The sequence below is a fragment of the Thermobia domestica genome, chromosome 9 (assembly GCF_964235325.1).
Source record: "Thermobia domestica chromosome 9, izTheDome1.hap1.1, whole genome shotgun sequence".
Lineage (NCBI taxonomy): Eukaryota > Metazoa > Arthropoda > Insecta > Zygentoma > Lepismatidae > Thermobia > Thermobia domestica.
This window is the reverse complement of record NC_137462.1, coordinates 211,273,493-211,300,920: the sequence shown is the minus strand read 5'-3', so window position 1 is coordinate 211,300,920 and position 27,428 is coordinate 211,273,493. Positions and strand designations below refer to the sequence as shown.

Below are 27,428 nucleotides of genomic sequence, written 5' to 3'. Positions count from 1 at the left end.
TATATGTCCGTAACCAAACTGCCTGTACAAAATATGTTGCGTGAGTAACTTAGGATTTTGAAACATGTATTTTTGGATAGAGCACATAAGTTCCTAAGTAAAGTCTTGACCCGACTACAGTAGTTCCCATAATTTTTTGAGCTATGGACCTTTAAAGTTCATTTTTTCATGTTTTTGGCAGCCTATAACTCCGAAAGGAAGCATTTTTGCATCCAAGTTGGTCTATACTTTTCGTCTTATTTTGGTGTTAGGGATCACCTCCCAAACGTTGTCGGTGTTGTTTTGAAACACCCTGTACTTATATTGGTATATACTTTTATTGGTGTTCATGACATTTGAAGCTGTCTCGTTAAAAAGAAATCTATAGTCGTCACGTTATGGAGACGAGACCAGACACTAAAAGTACCCCACAAGATGCACTAAAATACGAGAGAGATGCACTCCTGTCGTGAGCAACACTAAAAGTATTCCACATTACTCCTTACATTTGTCATGGCTTTCGTTTTCCAGTCTAATCAGACCATGATTTCAAAACGAGTTAAAACAAGCTGAAGGTGCGAGCCATTTATCAAACTCGACTTGACTCGAAACTCGACCTCAAAATAGTGACTCGATTCGGAAATCGACTCGAGAAAATTACCTTTGACTCGACTCGAAACTCGAGTCAAATTCGAGTTGAATTTCGAGTCAAGTCAAATTACAGCTCGAGTCGTGCCCATTCCTAAGTATCTCGCAAGCCGTTAAACTTACGGAGCTGAAATTCAGTATATTAACTCTTTTTTGGAAAACAACAGGACGTGTCCTTGCTTAATTCCCCTTTGGGGGGGAGGGGGGAAGCGGAACTTTCTATATATGGAAAATTGGTACTGGGTTGGTTTGTAAAACTAATTCAAAACGATCGATATTAGTAGAGAAAAAAAATGAGAAACAATTATTAATTAAGAAGCAAAAAGTACAATGCTTCGCTTCATATATCCATTGCTTTCTACTATTGCTGAAGCTTATGTTGATTAAATGGGGCGCTTAGAGTACAGGGCAATTAACCCATAAAGTTGTGAGAAAAATAGGCATACAATTTGTCCTGTAAGCCTAACTACACGAAAACTTCAAGTTTTGATTTTACGCTTAACTATATGAAAAATTTTAGACTTTTTTTCTTCTTTTACGTTGGACTACTTACCTTGATTTGGGACTTTCACATTTCGTCTCTTTTTTCCACTGAAAAGTAGCAATAATTCAACAAGGAAAAATATATCATGATAATTAAATTAAAATTCATCGTAATTTCGCCCATGACAAACACTACCATTTTATATCGTAAAGGTCAGATCCACCGTTATTGTAACAGGGCGGTGCTTGAGTGATTGACCCTAGAAATTCAAACTTCGATTAGTTAGAATTTCACAGCCTGGTTTTATTTCTAGTGTAAACTCTTTAGTCAGTAGAGAAGAGGGCGTGTATCGTGTGTCAGAGTTGATGACGATGGGTTTTGGTGAGTCAGAGTGGGTCACAGTGGGTGAGGGGGGTTCATGGTGGTTGGTTTTGTGAGAGCGGATCATGGTGGGTGGTAGGTCAGAGTTTGTGGTGGGTCGTGGGTCAGAGTGGATCACGATGGGTGGTGGGTCAACTTTTCATTGACCCACGCCATCTCTTACTCCAAAAAAGAGAAGAACTAGCAGAACAAATAGCTTAAGACGCAAGACTGAACTGATTACATTTATCTTTATATGCAATGAGTTGTAGCGCAACCAGAGCCAAACATAGGGGGTAGAGATTTGGATGCCTTCTAGAGTATGACAAGCCAAGAGTCTGTATTATGTTGCTGAAACTCATCAACTCTATCTGGGAACTTGTGCGATCACGGATCAGATTGTTCAATCTATGAGAAATCAGGTAAACATGCCGAATAAAGAAGCAAGGAATTATATGACGCTACGCCGCACTTGCGATCGCACATTATCCTGTTGTAAACTGTCTCTTGCGAGTCAAGCAACTTAGCGATGTAACGTTGGATAAGTAAACACCTATCAAAGCATACTAGACGCAAGCAACCACAGACCGTGCAATTCATATCATAACGCATGGTGGAAGACCGGTGTGGATATGATAAGTGTAGACGTTACTCAACTTTTGCTATAATTCTACTAAATACGGATGTGGCTATCATGTTAATCTAGACAAAAGCGACATTTTAGTAAGATAAAAGGATATTGTGTCACCTAACACGCAACGCTCGCGACCGCTTGTATGCCCAAATACCTAGTCAAAGAGAATCACAGTAACGAGTGCCATGTAGTCGGACGATGTCAAATGTTTCGTTGAGACTTTGGTCACTACGTAACAAGTCTGAATTCGCTGAATAGGCGTAGCTTTCAATCCTTCACAGTCATGTAAGCAAAACACACATTGACTCAAGATGTAGTATGGCATTGTAGCTAGGATCTTGAATGCTGTGTATTGCTTTCCTACAGCTATCAATTTCATATTCGGATAATTCTGCTGCACTACGTTACCTCCTGAAAGGATCATAGTGTTCTTAAGGAAAATACGAACATCATGTCCCGTTGGAATTTTGAATTAACGTTCTCGTAACATCTACAAAAAAATATGGATTTTATGTTCTTCCATATGATAACGATATTAAATAACGATATCACCATGATTGCAGTTGGCGATTCGACACAACAATTCAATTGGAAATGAAATGCATTATTAAATAATTGCAAGTAATATATCAGAATCATGAGCAAGTAGTTCTTCCGTCACTGGTGCACACATGGGCAACCCCCGCTGCCTAGATCGTGTTACGAGCTATTTCAAGTCTTCTTACATCTCAAGAAATTTCTGGCAAGTAATCATTTGTAGGTAGGTAGTTCGTATTACGAAATCGGAAATGTTGCTTTTCATTTCGCTGAAGAATTGGTAATATCGCATTACAACCAAGACAAATTTACTTCAATAAAGTCCTGAGAGAAAGTTACACGTATTGTAGTTCACGTGATTACCATTCATCCAAACGATAATAATAAAACCAAGCTACTAAATTACAGTGTAGGCATGAGTTGTTTATATTGCAATAAACTTTCAAGGTGTACATTTATGCATTTATATATTTTTCTTCTGGAAAAGGAGAGATCAGAGTCAAGAGCAGGGTTGGATAGTTACACGTTAAATAAAAATATTTTCTACGTGACACGTAAAATTATAAAACGAGTAACGTACGTAAAAAGCAGAAACAAGTCAACAAACTAAAATAAAGCTCTTTTCGCGCTGGTTAAGTTTGGTTTGGCACTAAGAAAAAGACTTTAAAAGGTTCCTTCCAAATTTGTGTGGGATCTCGCTGAATTCTGCAATTTTATAAACTATGATATTAACTTCGTTACGTAGCTTTGCTGGTATAAATAACAAATAAATATTACGAATTTCGGCGCACCTGAATGTATTTTTAAAAAACCATAATGTTTTATGGTACCCTCATGTCCTAAATTATTGTCGCCTGTCTATAAATATGTTTTTGTAGGAATTTAATTTGATAAGGAATTCGCCCGGTATTTCTTACAATGTTAGTATGTGTATAATCGACAAAGACATGTATGTGGCAAATTTCAAGTCGAAAGAGCAGTAAATAAGAACAATAAAACGAAAATAAAACTTTCTTGTCCATTTAGCAACATTTTGTTTCACTCATTCTAATTTTCGTATTTATAATTCTTTTCCTATGAAATTTACCACACATATACATTTCCCGATTACACATATAGTACAGTATTAAAAGTACCCTGCACAATCATTATCAAATTATATGCTTACAAGAAGACAGTTATTATTTTGGATATCAGTGTACGGTACATGGGCAATATCTAAACAAAAGAAGAAGAAGTAAATTAAATTTAGTAATACTTCCGGTTTTAATGTTTATTTCCAGATTCCAAAAGCAATCATAATTATCAAAGTGTCTTTCTGACACAGATTCAGCGTCCCAATAATTAATTTTCTCCACTTTTTCCCATCTGTTGAAACTGGTAGTTGTTTCTTGTTAGAACAATGAATGCATAATATACATATACACACACACACACACACACACACACACACACACACACACACACACATATATATATATATATATATATATATATATATATATATATATATATATATATATATATATATATATATATAGTAATAAGCTCTGTTTTGATTCGGATTTACAACCCCAAGAATATGATTCGCCCCTGATTTTATTCCTCTATTGCAACCGAAAGTAACAATTAGCACTTCCATTTTTCAGTATTGCACTCGACCGAAAAAAATGTAAAAGTTTTTTCAGGGCGGTCATCCTGAGTGAGGTTTTCCTGGGCTTTCCTTATTCACATCAGGCAAATGCAGGGATGGTGCTACCTAACATAAAAGTCTCAGACTGCTTCTTTCCTTCCCTTTCCTCAGATGGTGTGATAGCCAAGGGACGGGATAATATGGCCATAGACGCCGAAAACTCAGATATCTAATTCCTAATTCTAATCCCATTTTCAGTATTAATCTCCATAAAGCAAGCAAAAACAGAAAGACATAGTGTGTAGTGGCTTTTTGATATGAAATCAGCGTCCAGGGAACAGATATTTTTTTTATCTTGTTTCTTTAATGCAATCTGTAGTTACATATACACTAGGGCTACTAAAAGTTTGAGTATTGAATTCGAATAGTTTGGAGATCTACCATAATTTGACACATTATTATTATTATTATTATTATTATTATTATTATTATTATTATTATTATTATTATTATTATTATTATTATTATTATTATTATTATTAAGTGAGTATTTGATGAAAGAGATGTATGATAATGAGCTTCCTGGTTCGGAAGTATCATTTATTATAGGATAGTTTATAAATTCCGTGTTACAGTTAATATTACGTAAGATGTACAGGCTACTAATAAGTAGACCCAATTAAAAATTTCTAAGCTGCAAACAAGTAAAATTTAGTACCTTTACTTTACTTGTTACCACGGTGATTGAGAATTTGAAATTAATAAAGGACATTGTTTTGTAGATAGAATACCCAGAAGTACTTATAGGAGTCAGCTATTGAAAATAATTTATTATACCTTCTTTTCTTATATTTCCGGTCCTGATATGCAATAGAAACTTACGAAGTGACCATAGTAAGATTTCTGAGAAGATGAATCGAGTTATAATCATTATGTTTTGCTCATACTGTGATTTCATCAAATTAAAATGTTCTTACTCAATTTTCGTTCTTGATTTCTCTTCATTACGATTGGCACTTGGTTTAAACGATAATAGTAATTTGTAATATAAAATATTAGAGTTATCAAAAAGCTCATGTAGAATTTATTCATAGTGATATTACACGAGCTCCGAGTATCTTTTGATTTGAATTGAAAAGAAGTGAGTCAAACTACCCATTTTGAAACCTCGGTAGACTTTCCAAATAATGACAGTTTAATATTAAAATCGAAAGTGATAGATCTAGTGCTTCAGGTTGCAATCTATTACTATTGGAACAAGTTCATGAGATGTTTGATCCACATAAAAGAAATAATTGCTCGCTACGTAAGTCAGAATTAAAACCGGAAGTTGTAGAGATTTCCCCAGCGTCTGTTTTCAGACTACTAAACTTACGTATGAACAAATATTGGAAGTCCTATACAACGGCTATATCCTTCTGTTGGAAAGTATCAAAGCAAAATCGGGAAGTGATGGTAAGAAGAATATACAGTACGTGTTATAGCGTCCCAAGAAAAAGTTTCATCTTCCCCCTTAATCTTCTATTCAAACCTGAAGTGGTAGAAATCAACCATTTTCGGTTTCAAAGTTATTCGATATAGAACAAAAACGGTAATAACGGTTCTTTTCAATCGATTTAGCCTCACAAGAATAGGTTCATTATACGTAATTATTTCTCTACTAATAATTATCTTTCTACTATAAGTAGTAGAAATTCACTATAATTATCAGTTTTTGTATTGCCCTCCATAGAGTAAAACGAGTAAGAAATAGCAAGAAATGATTTTATGAAATGGATTCAGCGTACCATGAATAGATTTCGTCTTCATCATCCTTATCACTCTATCCAAATTAGAAGTGTGAAAATCTACCGTTTCTGGATTCAACACTGACAACCATAGAGAAAAAACTGTAGAGAAGAAGTTTTCTTTTATGGACACACTATTGCAAGATTTCTGACGTGGTTCCGGAGTCACAAGAAACATTTTATCATTGATCTTTACCCATCTGTGTAACCGAAAGTGGTTAAAATCTGTTGTTTTCGGTTTCAATACTCATCGTCATAGTGAACAAATGCTAATAGAAGGCGAGAAGCAGTTTCTTGATATGGACTCAGCAGTGAACTATTAAAACGACTACTCCGACTTTATTTGTCCATTACAATTGGAAGTATTATAAATGTAGTACCACTTACTTCCGGTTTCAATTTTGTCTCCATAGAGAAAAATCGGAAAAGGTGACATAAAGACATAAAGACATAAGGAAATAAGACATAAGAACATAAGACATAAGGACATAAGACATAAGGACATAAGGCCATAAAGAAGTCTTATTTTCCCGTAGCTAACAGTGCAACGTTACAGCAATATGACAATTTCGCAAATGTATTGGAATGTTCCACTTTAACGCACTGGTTGTAAATCTGCAATATTGTTATTTTCATAAATATGCTAATTTGAGTTCAGTAGAAAGATCTTAAAACTCTTCACTACTGTTCATAGAAAAAGGAAGGTGTTAAAAACTTCGTCAATGAAGTTCACGGTTTATTGGTACTCTTGTTTGAAGATGATTTTTGATGCGGGTACGAAAGACAAGAAAGGAAGACAGAAGAGCGTCTTCGTTTGCAACTTTTACGACAGCTGAAAGTGACGTAATGATGGCTGAAGAGACGATCTTCAGAAGTGGAAAATGTTCGTTTCTCCCTCCGTTTAACCTATTCCCTTTTATTTTAATAACTCTTTTTACTTCTCTGGAAATAACTTGTTGGTGTATTTGAGAATAATCACGTTTGGCATTTACTACATGTAAAATTTGCAGAAAGTACTCAAGCATTTATTACTAAAATTCCATATTCCCCTCAAACTGACTGTATTTCATCTTAACTTAAATATTCTATGGAACAGTAACTCTTACAGTCAAAATGTTTTAATCTTTAAAGGATCTTTTTGCATAGGTGTTTTAGAATCATAAAGAATATACTATTGACATTTCACTCAGTGTTTAGCCCTATTATTTAATTATATTTTTTTAAACGAAAAAGGATTTGTGTAATGAGTTGAAAGGAGAGTTGTTTTTACATACTTGTATTTACATACTTGAGAAAGCTGATCATGTACTATGTTCTAAAACTTTTTGTCTGTACTTATGGATGATTTAACGTCAAAAGATTATTTAATATAATGTTTCATTTTCAAAACTTGTGTCTGAGTATAAGAATAACTTATGCATGTGTGTGCAAGGGTCAAAGGGGTTATAACTCCCTTCCCTGGGGGAATTTTCGCCACTATATTAATGTTCCTTAGGATTCTCACAGTGAAAGGTATCATGTCTTCCCGTTCTGCCTAGTTCCCGTTCTGCTTAAAGACCCTCCAGCATTTTGTAGAAAATAATTTAAATGATCTTATCTCTAGGCAGATTGGGAATTCCCGTTCTGCCTAATCTTTCGATAAAGGGAATTCTGTGCAGGAAGAGATTTTCTAGGCAATTTTTCTTTAGTTATTATAACAGATTCTGTAAGGAGAAAAACCCTTATTTCTTCAAGTTTCATCACAAATTTTAGATGTTATTCAACTTATTCTTCTCGGAAAACTAGCTAAGATACCTTTACTAAACATGAATGTGATTTTTAAAAAATACGTGCAGGGAAGTGAAAAATTGGTTGACTCAGTTGCAAGAAAGCCGTTTGACATTGTAACTGAAGCGAACATAAGAGAAACTTGTTTCGGTCTAATACCAAGTAATTTCACAACAAAATTTTACTCAATGTTTCCAGGAGTTTATCTCCAGCATAACTTGCAGTACTTCAAAAGTATCACAATTAGCATCTTCAAGATATTCTTAGCCACATATTAAATAAAAAATGCAAGAAGATGAATAACGCGGTCTCGGCACAGAAAAAGAGAGTTTGTTTTCAACTCCACAACTCCTTTTTCGGTATCACAAGATCAAGTGATTTGTCTTCTATACATGATTCTATACTACATGCAATATGTCATATATACTTATATTGCCAATCTAAATACTACAATACTAAATACCACATATCGTTGATATAGCAAATACAATTTGAAACAAGATCTTATCACTCTTCTATGAAGTTAACCAAAAAAGTTGTGTCGCTTTTTCACCCACTGATGGACTGTATCACACAAACGCTGGTTCGTTCTTTAATAATTCGGTTTAATAATATTGTTAATATTTCTTACAATTCCCTAGTTAAATAAAATGCACATTGAACACTACGATGTTGCAGCTATAGGCTACGCGCTCACTCACACACTGCTGCTATACACAGTTTCAACAAGCACCTACATTTTCCTTCTTCTTCTTCTACAGCTAACAAGTTACATTGAACAAACATCTTTAAACAAAACTAAACAATTTAAATAAATAAGTTAGAACTAAACATAGCCCCCACCCTTGAACGATCTAGTTCAAGATACACAGAAGAAATGAATTGGTACAATATTTGAAAGAACTGTAAAAATTGAAACAATGTGTAAATGGAAAAGTTCTGTTACTGTAAGTGGATCTGTGTGCTTGTTTCCTTGCGACACACGACAATTATTAATAAATCAACAAGTCTCTCAAGTTTCACCAACGATGAACAATTGTCAATAATGGAGGTATCAATATGAACATGCATAGAAACTATATGTTTTCTTTTCTCTTGATTGACTAACTTTGAATCCACTGTATATTCATTGTACTCTGGTAGAATGGGTTTTTTGAGCCACTCTGGACCTGAGAACCATAAGTGATGTGCAAGTAAAGCAGAAGGTAATAAACCTCGAAAACCACAGTCTGCTGGATTATTCTTTGAATCCACTTTGAGCCACTTCACTGATGACAAAAGAGTTTGAATCTTTGCTACACGATTCGCGACAAACACTTTCCATCTGCTTGAATCCGAATTCAGCCACGATAACACAACAGTAGAGTCAGAATAAGCAATTACATCATGCACTTCCAAACGTAATGAATTTAATATGAGATTCATCATTTTAGCTAATAGCAATGCACCACAGAGCTCTAATCGTGGCAAAGACACTTGTTTGATTGGAGCAACCTTCGTTTTCCCCATAACAATGTTCACACACACTTGACCGTCTTGAGATACAGATTTCATATATACCACTCCACAATAGGCCTTTTCGGAAGAATCACAAAATCCTATTAACTCTCTTCTCGTAGCTTGAGTGACACTGATACACCTATTGATTTTGATGTTTTTCAATAAAGAAAGCTCTGAGTAGTAATTCCTCCATTTTCTCAAAATCCATTCAGGAACTGGACTATCCCATTCTAAATTTAGTTTCCAAATTTCTTGCAATAATATTTTCGCAATAATAGTAGTTGGAGAAATCAAACCTAATGGATCGAACACCTTTGCACTTTCTGATAAAATGTTGCGCTTAGTTACAACTGACTTAACTGACGACAGATTGACATTATACGAAAATACATCATTTGATGGATACCACTGAATTCCTAACGTTTTCACTGAATTACTACTATCAAAGTCTAAACTATTCGTCGCTTGTTTCAAATGAGAGGGTACGGAGTCCAAATCGTTGGAACTGTTGGATGCCCATTTTCTCAGTTCAAAACCTCCTTTCTGCAATAATACACTGAGTTGTTCTCGTAACTGAATTGCTTCACTAACTGAGTTGGCACCACTGATCAAGTCATCAACAAAGAAGTCTTGCATCACAACAGCTGATGCAATAGGAAATGATTCTTCTTCATATTTCGCTAATTGCTGCAAACTTTTCACCGCTAAATATGGTGCTGAAGCTGTACCATAAGTTACCGTCACAAGTCTGTAATCTTTGATCGGAAGATTAGGTTTCTCACGCCACACAATTCGCTGGAAGTCTCTATGCTCTGGTTGGATTCTCACCTGTCTATACATTTTCTCAATATCAGCAGTCAATGCCACATTATGTTGTCTAAAACGCACAAGTAATGGAATTAAGTCACACTGCAACCTAGGTCCGACAAGTAACTTATCATTCAATGACACATTAGATGAAGTTTTACAATTACCATCAAAAACTACTCTCAGTTTTGTCGTAGAACTGGAATCTTTCAACACTGCGTAATGAGGTAAATAACACACTTCACTGTTTGGTTTTAGTATTTCACTTTCTGGAATAATCTCCATATGCCCAAGTACCTCATACTCATGCATAAAATCTACATATAATTGACGCATCTTAGGCCTCTTCTTCAACCGATTTTCTACTTGCTTAAGGCGTTTAATTGCCACTTCACGTGACTCACCAAGTCTTGCACTGTTGTCACGAAACGGTAACTGCACATGAAACTTACCTGTCTCATCTTTTGATGGGTCTTCTTGAAATAAATTTCACATTGCTTTTCTTCTGACGACATTATATTTTGTGTAGGAATATCTTCCAATTCCCAAAACTGTAGCAAAATTCTTTCACTGTTGCACTGGATATGATATGCTGACGCTGTGAATTCTTTACGTCGCACTTCAATGTCGCCAATAGAACCAAACAACACCCATCCTAATTTGGTATTCACTGCTACGGGAGAACCATTAACACCACTACACACACCCGCCAACAGCAATTGAGGGTAAATATCTGCACCCAATAACAGATCAATTCTGTCAGGAACATTAAAATTCGGATCTGCTGATGTTAACTTGTTAACGTGCGACCACTGTTTGCTTTTATGAATATACCGTTTTGGTAACATACCTGTTACCTTTGGCAACACTAACGCTTCTATAGTAAATTCTGATTTAACATCATAACTTGATGTAAACACAATATTAACAACACCTTTTGCCCGAGCAACATTACTGGAACTCAGTCCCGAAACATGTACATAAACCGGCTGTTTTTGTAAACCGAGTCGTTGTATGCAGTTTTCTGACACGAAGCTTTTTTCACTGGCTGAATCTAACAAGGCTCTCACAGGTTGTAAATTACCATATGAATCCTTCACCATCACTACTGCAGTTTGTAATAAGACAGCAGATTGCACATGAGTTTCACTTGAAAAATGAGTCCCCACTGAAACACCTGAGTTCTGTTTATTTGGAAAATGAAGTAAAGTATGACGACTAGGGATGTAAAATACCTGGGTATTTATTTCAGCGGGTAAATACCCGGGTATTTACCCAAAATGGGTATTTTAGTGGGTATTTTATGTTTCAATTACTAATAAATGAATTTTATCGTTGTCAATGAAAAATATAATGGTCATTTGTATCACCTGCAACAGGAGCATTAAATAACCACTAAATTAATCATTTTTCTAACAATTAAAGAATGAATTTGATATTTATTAAGTAACACAGTACGGATTGCCTAGCTACTTTTCATTATTTTTCTTTCTACTTACACTAGATTTCCTTCTATTATCCTTGGCAGAAAATAATTGTCCATCTACCCCGTAAATTCTTACCTTAGTGTGCCCCTGAGGCGTCCAATCAGTTGCACAGTATAGAATTCGAAGTGGACCAAACCAACATGAAAATATAAAATTTATGACAGAACATGACGATGACCAAAGAAAGTGAAGTCAGTTGTCACCAAACTAACCATACACTATTATTAAGTATTCTGTCTGTCAGCAGCTCCTGGTATTAATGACACGAAATTTAAGTTCTTCCTTAGGTTCGCGTTTGATGAAATTGCTTTCTCCATTTTTCTCGATCTCTTGATTTCTTTAGGTAATGACTAATTCCTCACTCACAGCGAGCGTCTGAAGCCTAGTGTTATTGACAAGCAAATTTTGGAGGCAGTGTAAATGGCTTCCTCATCTTGTTTTTCCAAGCAACTTTAACGAAATTGTAACCCTTTTTCCTTTGATATTTGTGTAAATAGTGCTTGCAAGTGATGTCTATGTTTGTATTAAAAACATCAGTTACGCTTCCCAGTAATGTCTTTACCAATGGACATCCGAGGATGTCAGAACAAAGCAAATGGAGATAAGCAAGACAACCCAAAGATACTATATTACAATACTTCTGTTTTACTATTATAAAAGCTGCTCTCATGTTATTCGCTTCGTCTCCTATGATTACTAAAATTTTTTCAGGGTTTTATTGTTTACAGAACATTCATGATCTCTTCAGACAAGTAATTTGCATTTTTTGAACGCGAAATCAACAAAAACAGGTCCAGACTTTGAAATGACGAAATAAATGATAGATTCATTTCTCAAGTTACTCCAACCGTTACACTATAAATGTAGATTTGGAGAATTCCTCTAACTTCATTTAAACTTCCTCTTGCATTGCACTGTATTGAGCATCCAAGTAACTTGTAACCAGGCGATACCTTGATGGGAAACATATGAAGGACGAATTTTCTTTAAAAAATTCAAACCACAAAGAGTGACCAAGAAGTGACAGGGGACACCCACTAATGTGATCGCGTTGACAAGGCTTTCGTTCAACATTTCCTGTAATATACTTCCTGTAAGACTTCGTTACCCTTCTATACGTCGGTATTTGTTTTAAGAAACGTCAATATTGAGATTCTATCAAAAATCCTAATTAGTAACGTTGATCCTAAGAAGCCATAAAAAGTTAAGGAAAGCCTGTACATTTGATGGAAATTGATGTAATGTTTTTTACTTCAGCATATTTTCATATAATAAGTGCGACTACATCAAATATATCGAACTCATTTTCTCCTTTCATGATAAAACTACTCTAAAATGTCCTTTAAAGTTCAAAACTAGTAGACATAGGGCACACTTTTTTCATGATTAACTTGAAGTCCATAATATTCGACTCGGAAAGATTTTGATAATTTTGGTTGTCTTTATTCAACTAGTTATAGCCTCTGATATGTAATGCTGTAGATACATAATCCAGCTTTCGTTTATCTTTTATTTATGTGTCGGGAGTCCAAATTGTTTTCTGTGAAACATTTCTGAGAGTTTTAAAATTTCAAAATTTCACGTTTCAGGAAAAACTGTTGGATTGAAGAACTCTCAAAACATCTGTTCTCAAATGAAAATACACAATAACTTGATAGGGTTCTTGAAAATTGATGGCGTTTTGCAGACTTTACATTTAAAAGTGGGGCTATCCCCCAAACATTCAACACAGGGGGTTTATGTACGATTTCTATGCTTGGACAATCTAAGGCTTGAAGCCATACTACGATTTGTTACTTTTTTTAAGTCTTGGTGTAAAACTAATCCAAGTTTAAAAGCCGTTCATACCTTGGTGAAGAAAAGGCATAGACGGATAAGTAAACCTATAGTAAAATAGCCCCAGATCAATCCTGAGACGACAAGTGGGTGGTAATGTAGGTACCCCGAGGAGATATTAATCCCTCAAGTTTCAACTCTGATTCTGATTCTCCATCTGATTTGTTCGTGAGCGATGATGTAAAATGTGGTGTGAATTATTTCTCAAGATTGGCTTGATCAACCTTTATCAAACTTTGATGTACGTATAGGTATACACGAGGGGTTCGTCTGAAAAATGTAACAACTCACCCCCACCATTTCCCCCTTTCAAAACATTCGTCTAAATATTTTGACCTCTTTACCTATGAAGTTCTTCGAGAAAAAAATATTTTTAAAAATAGGTTTTAGATATCGCTTTAACCTAGAATAACATATAATGTCCAAAATTGTACCGCTGGTGCGCCATGGTTAAAATTGCCTACAAACCCGTACCGCACCTGAACGGGGACAATTGGTTATTATTTTGTATATTTATAGTGAATGAATGAGACATCACGCTCGAGAGACCCCAAAATACAGAATAACGTCACCGGTACGGTTAACAATTCTTAAAACATCATAATAATTGAACTTTCGTAAAATACCCATTTTTTGGGTAGGTAAATTCAAAAGGGGTAAATACCCGGGTAAATACCCATTTTTTATTTACCTACCCACTGGGTATTTACCCAACCCACATCTCTACTCACGACACGATGCTGATTTGCAACTAGAGAGTTTATGATTAGATTGTAGGCAATTAAAGCACAATGCTTTGTTTTTTACTAAAGAATGACGTTCGTCAACTGACAGCGAAAGAAAGTCATCACATTTATGCAAAGGATGATTTTTGCTTTTGCACTGGCAACACGAAAATCAGCGTTGCCAGATCTAGCATAACGATGCTAGATCTAGTATAATTTGCATGTCTTTAGCATCTAGCATCTTGCTTTTAGCATCCTGCCCAAATCTAGCATAATTTCAGCAAGTTTATCAAAAAGCCGTAAAACCTGGAGATGAGAAAGAAGTTGGTCGAGGGAAGGAAAAGAACGGCAGAAATGTATCCTCTCCTATTGATTCATACAGTCGGTAAACCATACAGGCAGTCTTATTTTCCGAAGTTAGATAGAAACGGCTTTGGGCTTTTTTTTTTTTTTTGGCTCCACCCAGGGTTTTCTAATCCTGTAACTGCGAGGCATGGGCGGAGCTATGGGGGCCATTCTCCCCCCAACTTTTTGACATCTTTACTTTCTTTATTTCTGACTTCATCACCATCTTTATTCCTGAAATGAAGGTCCGAGACCGACCAAAAATCTGCCCCCCAGCAGACAATTCCCAACTCCGCTTATGCTGCGAGGTAACTTTCTTTCAAAATATGTAAGCAAACACTTTGCATTCATTTATACGATATATACGCCATTGAATCTGGCAACGACTGCACTAGTTTAGTTAAGTTAAAGCTTTGGTGCGTGAAGTATTGAGTTCTATCCACGTATTCTTGCGCTCTGCGTATTTTAAGTTACGTTATCGTATCTCAGCTTCGTTTTTTTTTCTTTCTTTTAAAACTCCTGAATTAGTAATTATGAGGATCTAGCATAATTGGACCGAATCTAGCATAATTTCGATCAGGTTTTGAAATAATTTCGAGCTGTGAGTCTGGCAACGCTGACGAAAATTGAGCTGAAGCATGATGCGCTATTGGGTGATATCAATAAAAATAAGTAACTACTCCTGAGAAGTCCTGCTCGAGAATCGGAGTAACTACGCCTGGAGTAATCTCCTCCCTCAATTTCGTATCAATAAAACAAGCCACTACTACCAGATTTATGAACGTTTACTCGCGCTTCCTCTGCACGTAGCACTGAGTCGTATCAATAAAAGAAGTGATTATTCATTTCTCCCATTCATCGCGCAGTCATTTCGTTGTTTTTAACCTATGGCGTAGTATCTTAAAAGCCATGAAACGGGCAAGTAGCAACGATAGCTTCAACCAAAGTGCATTTGTGGATATTTTAAAAGAGTTTCCAGTGGTACTTTCAAAGTCACAGCTACCAGAAAGTAAACGAAGGAAAGCCGAAACTTTGAAGGTAATTACAGTGAAATGCAACGAAATATCAAATACATCTACGACTGAGACACAAATTCAAAAGAGAATCTTTAATATTCGAGCGAGAATAAAACAAAAATAAAAAAGAAGAAAAAATAAAAAAGGAAAGAAGAAAGTAATACTGAAACCATGGGAATGAACCTATTTGAGCTGATGGATGTTGATTGGAATCCAGCAATATCAAGATTAACACGACAAGCGCATATCACGTGTTGTCCAAGGTCTTGGTAGATTGTTTGGCTTTAAGAACGAAATCAGACACTTGGCTCCTTTGTTTTCTTTTTTAAAAAAGTCCAGCCACCCACGTCATAAATCACGTCCATCTGATTGCATTTTCCACACCATACGTGTCCCCTTTCGCCTTGACATAAACAAAATACATTCTCATGTATACACCCTTTCTATCAACGTTGAGTTGAGTTGATTATTAGTTTAACGTCCTTTTCAGTAGCGTGCCTATATGAGACAGAACCCACTGATTAACGTGGAATCCAAACCACATGAGCTCCTGCCGGGAATCGAACGCGGGTCTCCTATGCCAAAGGCATGTACGCTAACCGCTTAGCCACGAAATAGCTCTTTCTATTAACGTATTACTCTCCAAAATACTAGGTTTCTTTAATGCCACTTGTATATAGTCAAGTGCTCCGATAGCACCCGGAAATGTATATTGTTCTTGCCACTCTGCCTTTGCTGTTTGTATATTACGCACACTTCCGGAAACAATCCATTTTCAGGTAGTCATAGACAGTACTTTGAGCCACACCAGAATCCCCTGACATTCCGACCTGGAATCCCGGATCACTCACGTAACGCAAGAAAACCAAGGGCACCGATTTCTCTGTAAATTTGGGGGAGAGGGCATTCAGATGCAGAAGGTATATATATCGGGATTTTTAAGACAAATTGCACTCTAATTATGCCAAATATTGTATATTCATAAATACAATAGGGGGCCCACATGAGCTTTGGGGGGCCCGGGCCCCCCACAGGATCGGCGCCCTTGAAGAAAACCCGCATCTTTTCATCATTACGTAGTCCACCACCCCGAATTTCGGTTGATTCTCCTTTAAAAATGTTGTGCTAATCACTACATTTTCTTTCATAAACTTATAATGCTTTTTGTAATCTCCATTTCCAACATTTCTATGCAGTTTATAAATTTTTCTACGTAGTAAAACAATCATATACTCTGTCATATTTCGCACGGAGTCACCTATTTAGCTTGCTCCACAAATTTGGAGAAGTTACTAGCATCACAGAGGAGTCTTTGATTTTTATTGATATCAAACGCGTAGTAGTTACTCGGCTCGAGAATAGAGGTGTGGTTACTTCAAAAGGGCGGGGCTTCTCCGAGGTCAGCCGAGACGACTAGTGCTCAGTTCTCTTTTTATTGATACCAATGCGAGTAACTACTTCAAAATTGGGCGTAATGAGTAACTTCTCCGTTTTATTGATATCACCCATTGTTGATTTTTTATTAGTCTTGTTTGGCTCACTGGGTGGGGTTGATTTTGCATTTGAAGTACTACTTGCTAATGCGCGACACCTATGATCTATGAATTTCACCAACTGGTCAAATGTTGGTAGTTCACTGTCTGACAATGAAAGTTCCCACTGTCTTTTTGTTTCACTGTCTAGCTTCTCTGTTATATGAAATATAAGCAAAGGATCCAATTCGTTTACTTTTATGTCCAACACTGATAACGATCGCACACACTCAACACTTGTATCCAACAACCGACGTAACGCGACAGCTGATTCTTGCTGCACTTCACCTTGACTTACAAACCGCCGCAAGATAGACGTGACTAATTCTCGTTTATTTTGATACCTTACATTTAACAGGTCCCAAGCTTCTTTATAGTTATCGTCAGTTATTTGTATAGATTGAACAAGTGTTGCTGCTTCACCTTGCAGACTAGTTTTTAAGTACTGAAGTTTTTGTGCACCCGTCAATTTTTCATTATTATGCACTGCTGCGATAAACAAATCACGAAACGAAAGCCAATCATTTAAGTTCCCACTAAAGCATGGCAACTGCAATTTTGGAAGTCGAATTTCTGTTTTTTTTTTTTTTTTTTTTTTTTTTTTTTGATTATTCACATCACTAGAAGAGGCGTGAGATATTTTACCCTGCACTTTCACTAATTTCACGTTAAGCTTTGTAAGTCTATCTTCAATAGCAGCAAGCTCTTCTTCTTGCACCAAATAAATTTCTTCTTCGGCACACAAGTTACTGGCTAGAAACAAAAGCTCATTTGTTTCACGTGACAGTTCACTCACTTTGTTTTTGTAGACCTGAACTACACTAATATCTTTCTGTTCTGTGATATTGCTTATGCAGTTTTCAGCACGAGTGACCTTACCTTTTAAAACACGCTTTCGGGAATTGTAAGCTTCCATTGTCGCCCACACAGTTTTTTTCTTTCTTGTTAACACACGTCTTAGCACGTAGGTCACATAAAACACAAAAACACGTATTAACATCTGGGTAGGAGGACCAAATCTTTATGATGGACTGTATCACACACACGCTGGTTCGTTCTTTAATAATTCAGTTTAATAATATTGTTAATATTTCTTACAATTCCCTAGTTAAATAAAATGCACATTGAACACTACGATGTTGCAGCTATAGGCTACGCGCTCACTCACACACTGCTGCCGTGATGCCAATTCCTTCAGAGTCGTTTTCCCTTCACAAGCTTCAGAATTTCCCTTTTCCGGACAAAATTTCCCTTCATCCAAACAGTTCAAGTACTTACCAAACGTATTTTTAATCGTTTTCGCTTCCACCCCCTCTCCCAATCTTATAACCACATACAAGCAGATACCTGACAGCCTTCCTTTGAGCTTACGCAGAATTTGACTTGATTTGTTGTTTAGGTATCTAATGCGTCGCGATAGAGGAGGGGAAAGGATATGAAAAGGTGTAGGCCAGGACCTATGTTGAAGGTGCAATCTGTCCATTTGCCTAGTGTGGCTGAGGAAAAACCCTATAAATACCTCGGTCAGGACGGACAACCTAAAGAAATCATAAAAAATATAAAATAAATATTATGTAAATTTAATTTTTATCCTAGACATCATTATAGATTTTAATATTAATGTAACCTAAGGTACAAAGAAAATATTAAGTATATATTTGGTATGTACTTACTTAAGAACAGCACTTCCATATTTACTGAAACGAATACGGACAGTTACAAAGAAAATTCTAGCTGCCACTGTCTTTGGCTGTACACGAGGAATGCAGTGTTGCTAGACCAGTCAGTTGGAAAAGCAGGAGATTCGAAGATAAAAAAAAAAAAAAACAGGAGAAAGCAGTAGACACATACAGTGGTGGCGTTTGAATGTAAATCCGAGGAGTAGGCAATAAAATTTGCCATTATTAAGGGGGCAGTAGTCAAAACAAGCAGTCCAGAATTCACTTCGGATGAACTACGTTGAGTAAATGAAAGGGAAAAGTCCCGATTTATATTAATATTATTTGATACCCACGTATGTGAAGTAAAACATAGCGAAAGTGCAAAGTGGAGTAGGAAAATGTTTTTCATGCATGTAGCGATAACGTAGCTATATGGTACAGTCACACGTGATCGTGGCGTAAGACGATTTCTTGCTGACGATCGTGGAGAAATGATCTAAGCAACTCTTCCAACCCAAGTCCCAATCTAAACAACACTTACTTGTAAAACGCTAACCATAATGCATATAGAAGAAGTCGTACAGTTGTATTCTTTGATTCATATTACTGTATATACAGTAAAGCTCTATAGCCATATGCTCTACAGAGCTTTGTGTATTATAATAGAGAAATTTAATCTTTTCATGTAAGGAAACATTGAAAATTCAATATTAATAATAATATTTTTCTTTAACTTCTCGAAGTAAGGAAACAGCAGGAGATTGTTCACTTTTCATTTTCTTTCGCAGTAGATCAGTAGAACGTAGAAAAAGCAGGAGATCTCCTGCAAAATCAGTAGATCTGGCAACACTGGAGAAATGTTCGTAAGCACAATACAAAGTTTAGAGATGCGGAATACTGAAGAATTAATAATAATTCTGTGCGCACAGTCACCAGAAAATTTGTAAACTTACACAAACACACATACACTAATGACCCAGTAGGCCTATTCGCCCATATATACATATTTATATTCACGACACGCAGATTTTCTTCTCTTACATCGATTAATCCTCTTCACAATCAATTTTCTGGTTGGGAAAAACATCTTCTGATTGGGAAAACCAAACTGTTACAATAGTTGTAGTAATAATTTGAGAAATATTTCATCTTATTGCATTGCATTTAATTCAACAATGGGAAGATTAATTTTGAGAAAAGATTTTAAATAAGCATTGTTGTAATGTTTCGAATTTGACTGAATATGTTGATCGATGTGCAATGTTGATAAATATTAACGAATGCAAAGCAAGATAACTTGTGAGAATATATGTGAAATATGTGCAACGGATTATGTTTGGAACAAATAGAATGTTGAATTTATACTGAATTTTAATGAGATTAATCAGATACGTAAATATATTCAATCTATAAATGATTGAAGAGAGGTTCAAATTTCCCTGCAATATTGAGAGATTACAAGCAATTTCCCTTTTTCCCTTTTCTCCAAAATTTACTCAAAATTTCCCTGCGCCAAGGGAAATTTCCCTTCAATTGGCATCACTGCACTGCTGCTATATACAGTTTCAACAAGCACCTACATTTTCCTTCTTCTTCTTCTACAGCTAACAAGTTACATTGAACAAACATCTTTAAACAAAACTAAACAATTTAAATAAACAAGTTAGAACTAAACACCCACCACCTTCGAACATCGATATGTCACCTAAGACGTACCTGGAAAATCAAAACCAGTCACCATCAGCATCGACACCTTCTGCAAACGTTCTGGAAGGACATGGATTCTATCGCGGTAGAACTTGGTGGACGGTGAGGTGAAGAAAGTATCAAGTGCATTTTGTACCTCTGCTAGGGATTTGAACTGGTGTCCTCTAAGGTGATTCTACATGGAAAGAAACAGATGATAATCGAAGAGTGCAATGTCCGGGGAGTACGGCGGATGCAATAGTGTTTTTCATCCAAGGCGTAGAATGGTGTCGCGAGTCATCTTAACCATTTAAAGCTTAGCGTTGTCCTGTAACAGGGGGACCCCTTTGCGATTCAGAAGTGCTGGCTCCAGAGTTTTCAGTTTTCTTTGAACACGGCTCAACTGCCGATAGCACACAGTTTTATTGATGCTCTGACCAGCTGATAGCAGTTCCCGATGCACGATGCTGCGAGCAGTCCACCAAACACACAGGAGGACATTCTTATGGCGCAGTGCTGGTTTCGGCTGTTTCGGGTAGCTAAGCAATGATACGGCACCGTGGAGCTTCGTACAGGATCCAGTTCTCATCACATGTCAACACTCTGTTCAAAAATGGCTCCTACCGCAGACGAGACAGCAAAGAAACACACGTGTCTGCTCGCGTTGCCTTCTGGCTCGGAGTCAAATCATGTGAGACCCATCGACCTAACTTGTAGTGCTCCCCACGTTGATGGAGGTGCTACCGAATGGTTTCTTCACTCAGACAGGATTGTAGTCCCAGTTTCTCACATGTCTAGCCACTGTTCGCCTCAATTGTTGGCACATTTTGTACATATGTTGGTCTTCCGGCACGTGGCTTTTCAAGTGTTTCGTCACCGTCCATTTAAACTTGTTAAGCCACCACTGCACTGTCCGCGTAGTCACGACACCCTCACAAAAAGAATGACATATCTTTCTCCCCACTGCAGCCGCGTTTAATCCCAGTTTGAACTCGTACAGCATACACGTCCCATGTTCACACTGTCCTTAACGCAAGTCCACAGTGTAACTGAACTATCACAACCATGCAGTATGTTGGATAGACCAACAACTGACCTTCGCCTTATCTCCATTCGCATTCAACTCAAGGTGTGAGTGCCAATTGAACACTGACATCAACAAGAAGCGACTGAACTTTCGTGGTTACCATTGTAAGTGTAAACAGTATGCAACCATATCTACTTAAGCCCACTTAGTCTATTATACGTGATTCTAGCCTTATAGTTTCAAAAATATCAAACTGAAACAAAATCCTACAAATCGTTTTCTCTCCCCGATTACCTGACCTTTTGATTTGATTGAAATTCTACAATTACATACAAGTATTTCAATATGGGATGTTGATATTTCTATTTTGTATTGCTGTTATTTACAGAAAACAAATCAACTGATCAGGTGATGCAGAAGAAGGAGTTGTGATATATAAATAAAAGACTAACGATAAGACTTTTTCTTAAGGGCACCTTGTGCATCTTCTTGCATTTTGTGCTTAACATACGTTATAATTAAACATACCTTTAGGATGTAAACTGTAGTACTTTTTAAATATTGAAAGCTTTAGCATGCTGGAAATAAATTACTGGAAATCCGAATAAATGTTAGTTGTGAAGAAACTTGATATTAGACTAATTTTCCATTTCCCTGAAGGTATTTTTAAAATATAACATTCACCTTTACTAAAATAGACGTGAATAACACTGCTAATTACAGAACTGTTTCCTAGTCATTTTTGCGAAAAAAAAAATAGAATAACATCTAAAATTTATGATGAAACTTGAAGTAATGGTTATTCTTCTTATAGAATCTGTTACAATATATATCCCCGCATAAAATTCCGTCTCCAGAGATTAAGCAGAACGGGAATGAATAAACAAAATAGTTGTTGGTGAACATATAGGGGCTAAGTGCAACACCTGGATCCTGGGGCCCTTAACACTTAGCACCCGCGTATTTTTACAGATATCAATGTGATATTTTTTAATGCACTTATTTTAGACTATCAATGCAAGACTGGAACAAGTCATAACTCATTCGATTTGTAAGAACATAGGCTTTCAGTTTACGTAATGCTCGTGACATTTCTGAGTATCGAGGAAAAATAATAGAGGGATATTTAATAAAATTTCGAAAGAACTATATTTAGGTGATTACTTTTAGAATATTCATCTAGAGGCTAAAATGTTTTAGAAAATTCTTCCACGAAATAGGAAAAACCTTCAGTATGCCCTAAACTGCAGATATCGTTAAGTTTTACGAAATCAGCCTCCAGGAAAGGGTGAAAGGGCTTGACCTTTTTCACGACTTCCCCAATTTCCGAAGCTTTTTAACGTCTAAACATAAAATCTTGCAAAAATGTTAGTCACGAAAATAGGTTCTTGATATGCGACGTGCAACCATAAAGGAGGAAATTGCGGGTTGAACTGTTTCTCGCTTTCCATTAGATTTTCGAAATAGTTGGGCGTAGGAACTGAATACTTTGTGCAAAGGTGGTTATAATTGATTAGGATTAGCGATTATGAATTAAATTTCTGAGCTGTCAGCATCTAAGGCCATTTAGCCCGTCACGTATATGAGGGACGACGTCCCTCGGCGAGCACATTATCCGATGGAAGGGAAGGAAGGAAGCGACCTGGGACCATTATGTATGGGACAATTATGTTAGGTACCTTTCCGGCATTTGCCTGGTGTGAATGAGGGAAACCTAGGAGAACTCTAAATGGCCTGCCGGAAAAAAAGCTGTTACACTTTTTCGACCGAGTGACCCCACCGGGAATCGAACCTGAGATCGCTCGAACCGAAGGCGAGAGCGTTAGCGACTACGCCACATGGGGCCTCGTTGCTATAATTGAGTCCCCTGTAAAGGAGAAAGGGGGTTCAAACAGTATTTGAATCTTTTTGGTGTAAAATCTTGAAATTTTGCACAGCGTTGTTCGGCAACCCTAAGTGGGGGATAGAACGTGATTTTGCAAAATTTGACACTGGAAGGATGTAAAGAAAGTTGAACTAGTTATTCTTTAACCTCTGTAGTGTAAGCTCCACGTAAAGAATTCCGAAGGAAAATAAAATTATGTGTAATTAAGATTATTCTTTCTTTCCAAGTAGGATTCGTAATAAGAAAGAAGACATATTTTTTTTCTCACTCCTCATATGTCCGAAACAATATGTGTAATAGCTTAAAATTTTATACAAAACTTTCCGTCAACCGTGAGATGAAGTTTTGTGGAAAGCTATTCCTGAAGGGAGAGAAGAGAGGGAATTCCTAAAGTGACTTTTTCTCTGATTTCATCAGAGCCCTAAAACTGAAGAGAGTGGGAAATTCAAATTTTGTAAAAATGTACCCTTAGATCCTAGACTATGATTAAGATAAAAGTGTAGTAAATTTAATAATCAAAAAGATTTTTAAAAAAGTGATTAACTGTCTTCATAGTCATCACCAGATTTGTGAAGCCGTTCGCCTAGGAAGCTGAAATTGTGCACAAATGTCTTCCCTTCATCTAGATTAACCTGCTGCAAGGAAAATATTATTCCATCAGCACTAAACAACTAAATTAATTTGAAAAAATTGAAATATTATTAATTGGCAATTCGTACGTATTAATTTAAAATTTGTTGCTACAGATTGGCTGTTTACTTTGAAAGAATAGAAAAACAACAACATATGATAATAGTTTTTGCGTTTGAAATTCCTGTTTCAATCATTATAATTACTAGTATCAAAGGAATTCACATTAAATGAAATGGAGAAGGGGAACTTATTAATTAACATTAGTTGTTTGTAATACGTGAAATCCCAAGTGACTCTTAGGTTTAGTAGTCATATTTACCATACTAATAATTATCTAGGCTATTATCTCTTGCCGGAAGTAAAGGATAATTGCACAATAAATAAAAATTACTGCTGATCCATAGAGAAAAAGTAATTCAATGTTATATACCAGGAAAGTCTTTCTTTAAATAATAAAATAAAAAGATAACACGTTATTCCAAATGTTATATTAAATATTATTATTTGTTGATATTTAGAAATCTCTTGACCTTCATGACTAACCTTTACTTTAGGAGGTTCTTTTCTAGTTACAGAAAGTAGAATTGATGATCATATGCTCTCGAATTTCTGTCTCACTTATTTTGAAAACTGACGAGCGAACGGTTTTTCCTTGATGAATCCCCCTCTAGTGTCAGTAGATAAACTTCTGTCGAAAAAGCGGCAAAGCAACCCCACAGTTTTTGTAAAAGCAACCTGCTATGAAATTTTCTCTCTCCCAACGTATCTTATGTCAATGCTGAATGATTGTTTATCCTTATAATTCCCCATAACACTTAACCGATTTTGTTCTTAAATTTGAGAAACTTTCTTTCTTTTACTTTTACTTCTATTTTTTGGTAAATAAAATTTATTTATGTAAAGATATAGCTAGTTTGGTAGCCCAGACTGTTGAGAACGAAAAGGTCACGTTCATAGTAGAATGTAAACAGAGATAACATTAACATCATATAAATAACATTACTTAAATGTTGCCAAGTCCAAAGATAGACAGCCCAACTTACAGAGTTATATCTAATACATATCTTATGGATAAAAGCGGATAAAAGAAATAAGGAGAAGTTAAGCACCTGTCTAACTTAAGCAGTGTTGGGCAAAGTGAATTGAAATCAATTGCAATTGATCAATCAATTGAAAGTAATTGCTCTGAAAATCAATTGCAATTGATTTCAATTTGTAATTGACAATTAATTTCAATTGCAATTGAATTCAATCATAAAATTTGCAATTAATTTTCGTCAATTGTTAATTGTTAATTGGTCACCAGGCTATTGAAACTTTTAATTGTTAATTGTCAATCGCAAAGAGTGCAATTGAAACATTTAATTGTTAATTGCAATTGACAATTGAAACTTGTAATTGTTAATTGTAATTGTTAATTGCAATTGAAATCAGCAATTAAAACTGAAGATAAGAAGATATGTGTATATAGTGTTGTCCACTTGTTACTGTTTTACACATTTCAGAAAAGGTACTTATAAGAAATGCTGGATAACTACCATCCCTTCGCCCCCTGGGAAGAAAGCCGTGAAACTAAACATTTTTTAAATATATTATGTTTATGATTCTATTCCCTCGAAAGAACTCTATATGCCCGTCATGCATACAATAGGGATGGCACGAGTTACTTTGAGCAAGTTTTCTTTAAAAGTCGACTCGACTCGAAGCAGACATCTTCGAGCCCGACTCGAGAACTCGGCTCGAAAAATTTTCCCCAACTCGACTGAATTCGGATCGAGTTTCCAGTCGAGTCGAGCCAAAACGAGCCAATTCGAGCTAAATCCTTTGTGTAGTTCCAAGTTCTACTCTCTTCAAGTATCCTATATAGACCACATAATTATCCATGATAGTACTACTACTACTATAACTAATTATTATTATAACATCGTGTATAAACATGGAATATAGGCGGTTGGTATCTGAATACTAAAAATTAGTTGACTGTCGATCTCGGTCGTCAACTAATCTTCAGGAGGCAAGAACATCAGTCCCGAGGTTCTAGGTTTGAGTTGAGGAGGAGCAAGTATTCGGGCTCGAGCCAAAAATTGTTAAAAGTTATAGGACTCCAGCCAAACATGTTCAAAACTGCTCGACCCGGGTTTGGGGTTGTTAACGACTCAAGCGGCTCTCTCACAGTTCATTAACTTATCGAGCCGAACAGAGAAGTGAGCCGAGCCAACAGCTCATCCAACCGAGGCAGCTCGAGCCGGTGGCTCACACGAGCTGAACCGAACCGAGCTGATTGCTTACCCCAACCGAGCCGGATCGAGGCATCGGCTCAGTTGAGCTGACTCGAACCCAACCTATGGACTCGTTTCAACGGAGCTGGTTCGAGCCATTGGCTTCAATCGAGCCCAGTCGATGACTCGTCCCTACCGAGCTGGCTCAAGCCATCGGCTCAATTGAGCCCAAGCCAGCTCAACCTGTTCACTCAGTTGAACCGAGCCGAGCCGGTTGACATCACTATCCCGGTTGGACTTCTACTTTGGCTAAAAAAAATTAGAACGTGCAGTTCTCAGCCTTGATGGTAAGAACTACAGTATATACTTATATTGGTGCTCACGGCGTCATTAACTTGTTCTGCCACCAACGAATTTCGAGGTACTTTGTTTTGCATCTTTTGTGCGTGTTTTGTGTCGCTTTGTGACCCTATTCCCACATTTTGTGCGTCACAGCAAGTGGGTCAAAATGGGCCTACAAATATGGCGGAACAAGTTATTGCTGTTCCGCCACCAATGAATTTCGAAGTCGTTGCCTTCACATCGTTTTGTGCCGTTTTGTGTGTCTACTTCCATGTTTTGTGCGCCATGGGAAGTGGGTTAAATAAGTCCCCAAGGTGGGACGGAAATGAATCACTGTTCCGTCAACAACGAATTTCGAGGTCGCTTCTTTCGCATCGTTTAGTGCCAGTTTCTTGCCGTTTTGAGCGCGTACTTTCATGTTTTGTGCGTCACCGGAAGTGGGTCAAAATGGGCTTCCAAGATGGGACGAAAATGACCAATAGTTCCGCCACTATCGAATTTCGAGGTCGTTAATTTCACATCGCGTACCCTTTTGTGCGCCTATTTCGACGTTTTGTGCGTCACTAGAAGAGGGTCAAAATGGATCTCGAAGGTAGGACGAAAATGACCCACTGCTTCGCCACTCCCGAATTTCGAGGTCCTTCTTTTCGCATCAACTAGTGAATTTTCGTGCTGTTTCATGCCCCTACTTCCACGTTTTGTACGTCAGCGGAAGTGGGTCAAAATGGGCTTCCAAGATGGGACAAAAATGACAAAGAGTCCCGCCACTGTTGAATTTCGAGGTCTTTAATTTCACATCACGTACCCTTTTATGCGCCTATTTCGACGATTTGTGCGTCATTGGAAGAGGGTCGAAATGGGCCTCGAAGGTGGGACGAAAATGACCCACTGCTCCGCC

At 36.7% G+C, this 27,428-nt stretch overlaps 3 protein-coding genes across 3 annotated transcripts in view; 1 reads left to right on the top strand and 2 right to left on the bottom strand.

Moving 5' to 3' along the window:
* Alk (Anaplastic lymphoma kinase) overlaps nt 1-27,428 on the top strand; it is a 1,262,077-nt gene that overhangs the window by 31,191 nt on the left and 1,203,458 nt on the right. The window lies entirely within an intron of this gene.
* Nucleotides 8,772-10,472, bottom strand: LOC145661142 (uncharacterized). Its single transcript, XM_081726591.1, has one exon. The coding sequence runs from the start codon at nt 10,470-10,472 to the stop codon at nt 8,772-8,774; it is 1,701 nt and encodes a 566-aa protein (XP_081582717.1).
* On the bottom strand, nt 10,499-11,239 carry LOC145661141 (uncharacterized). Its single transcript, XM_081726590.1, has one exon. It carries the CDS (start codon nt 11,237-11,239, stop codon nt 10,499-10,501), a length of 741 nt encoding a protein of 246 aa, XP_081582716.1.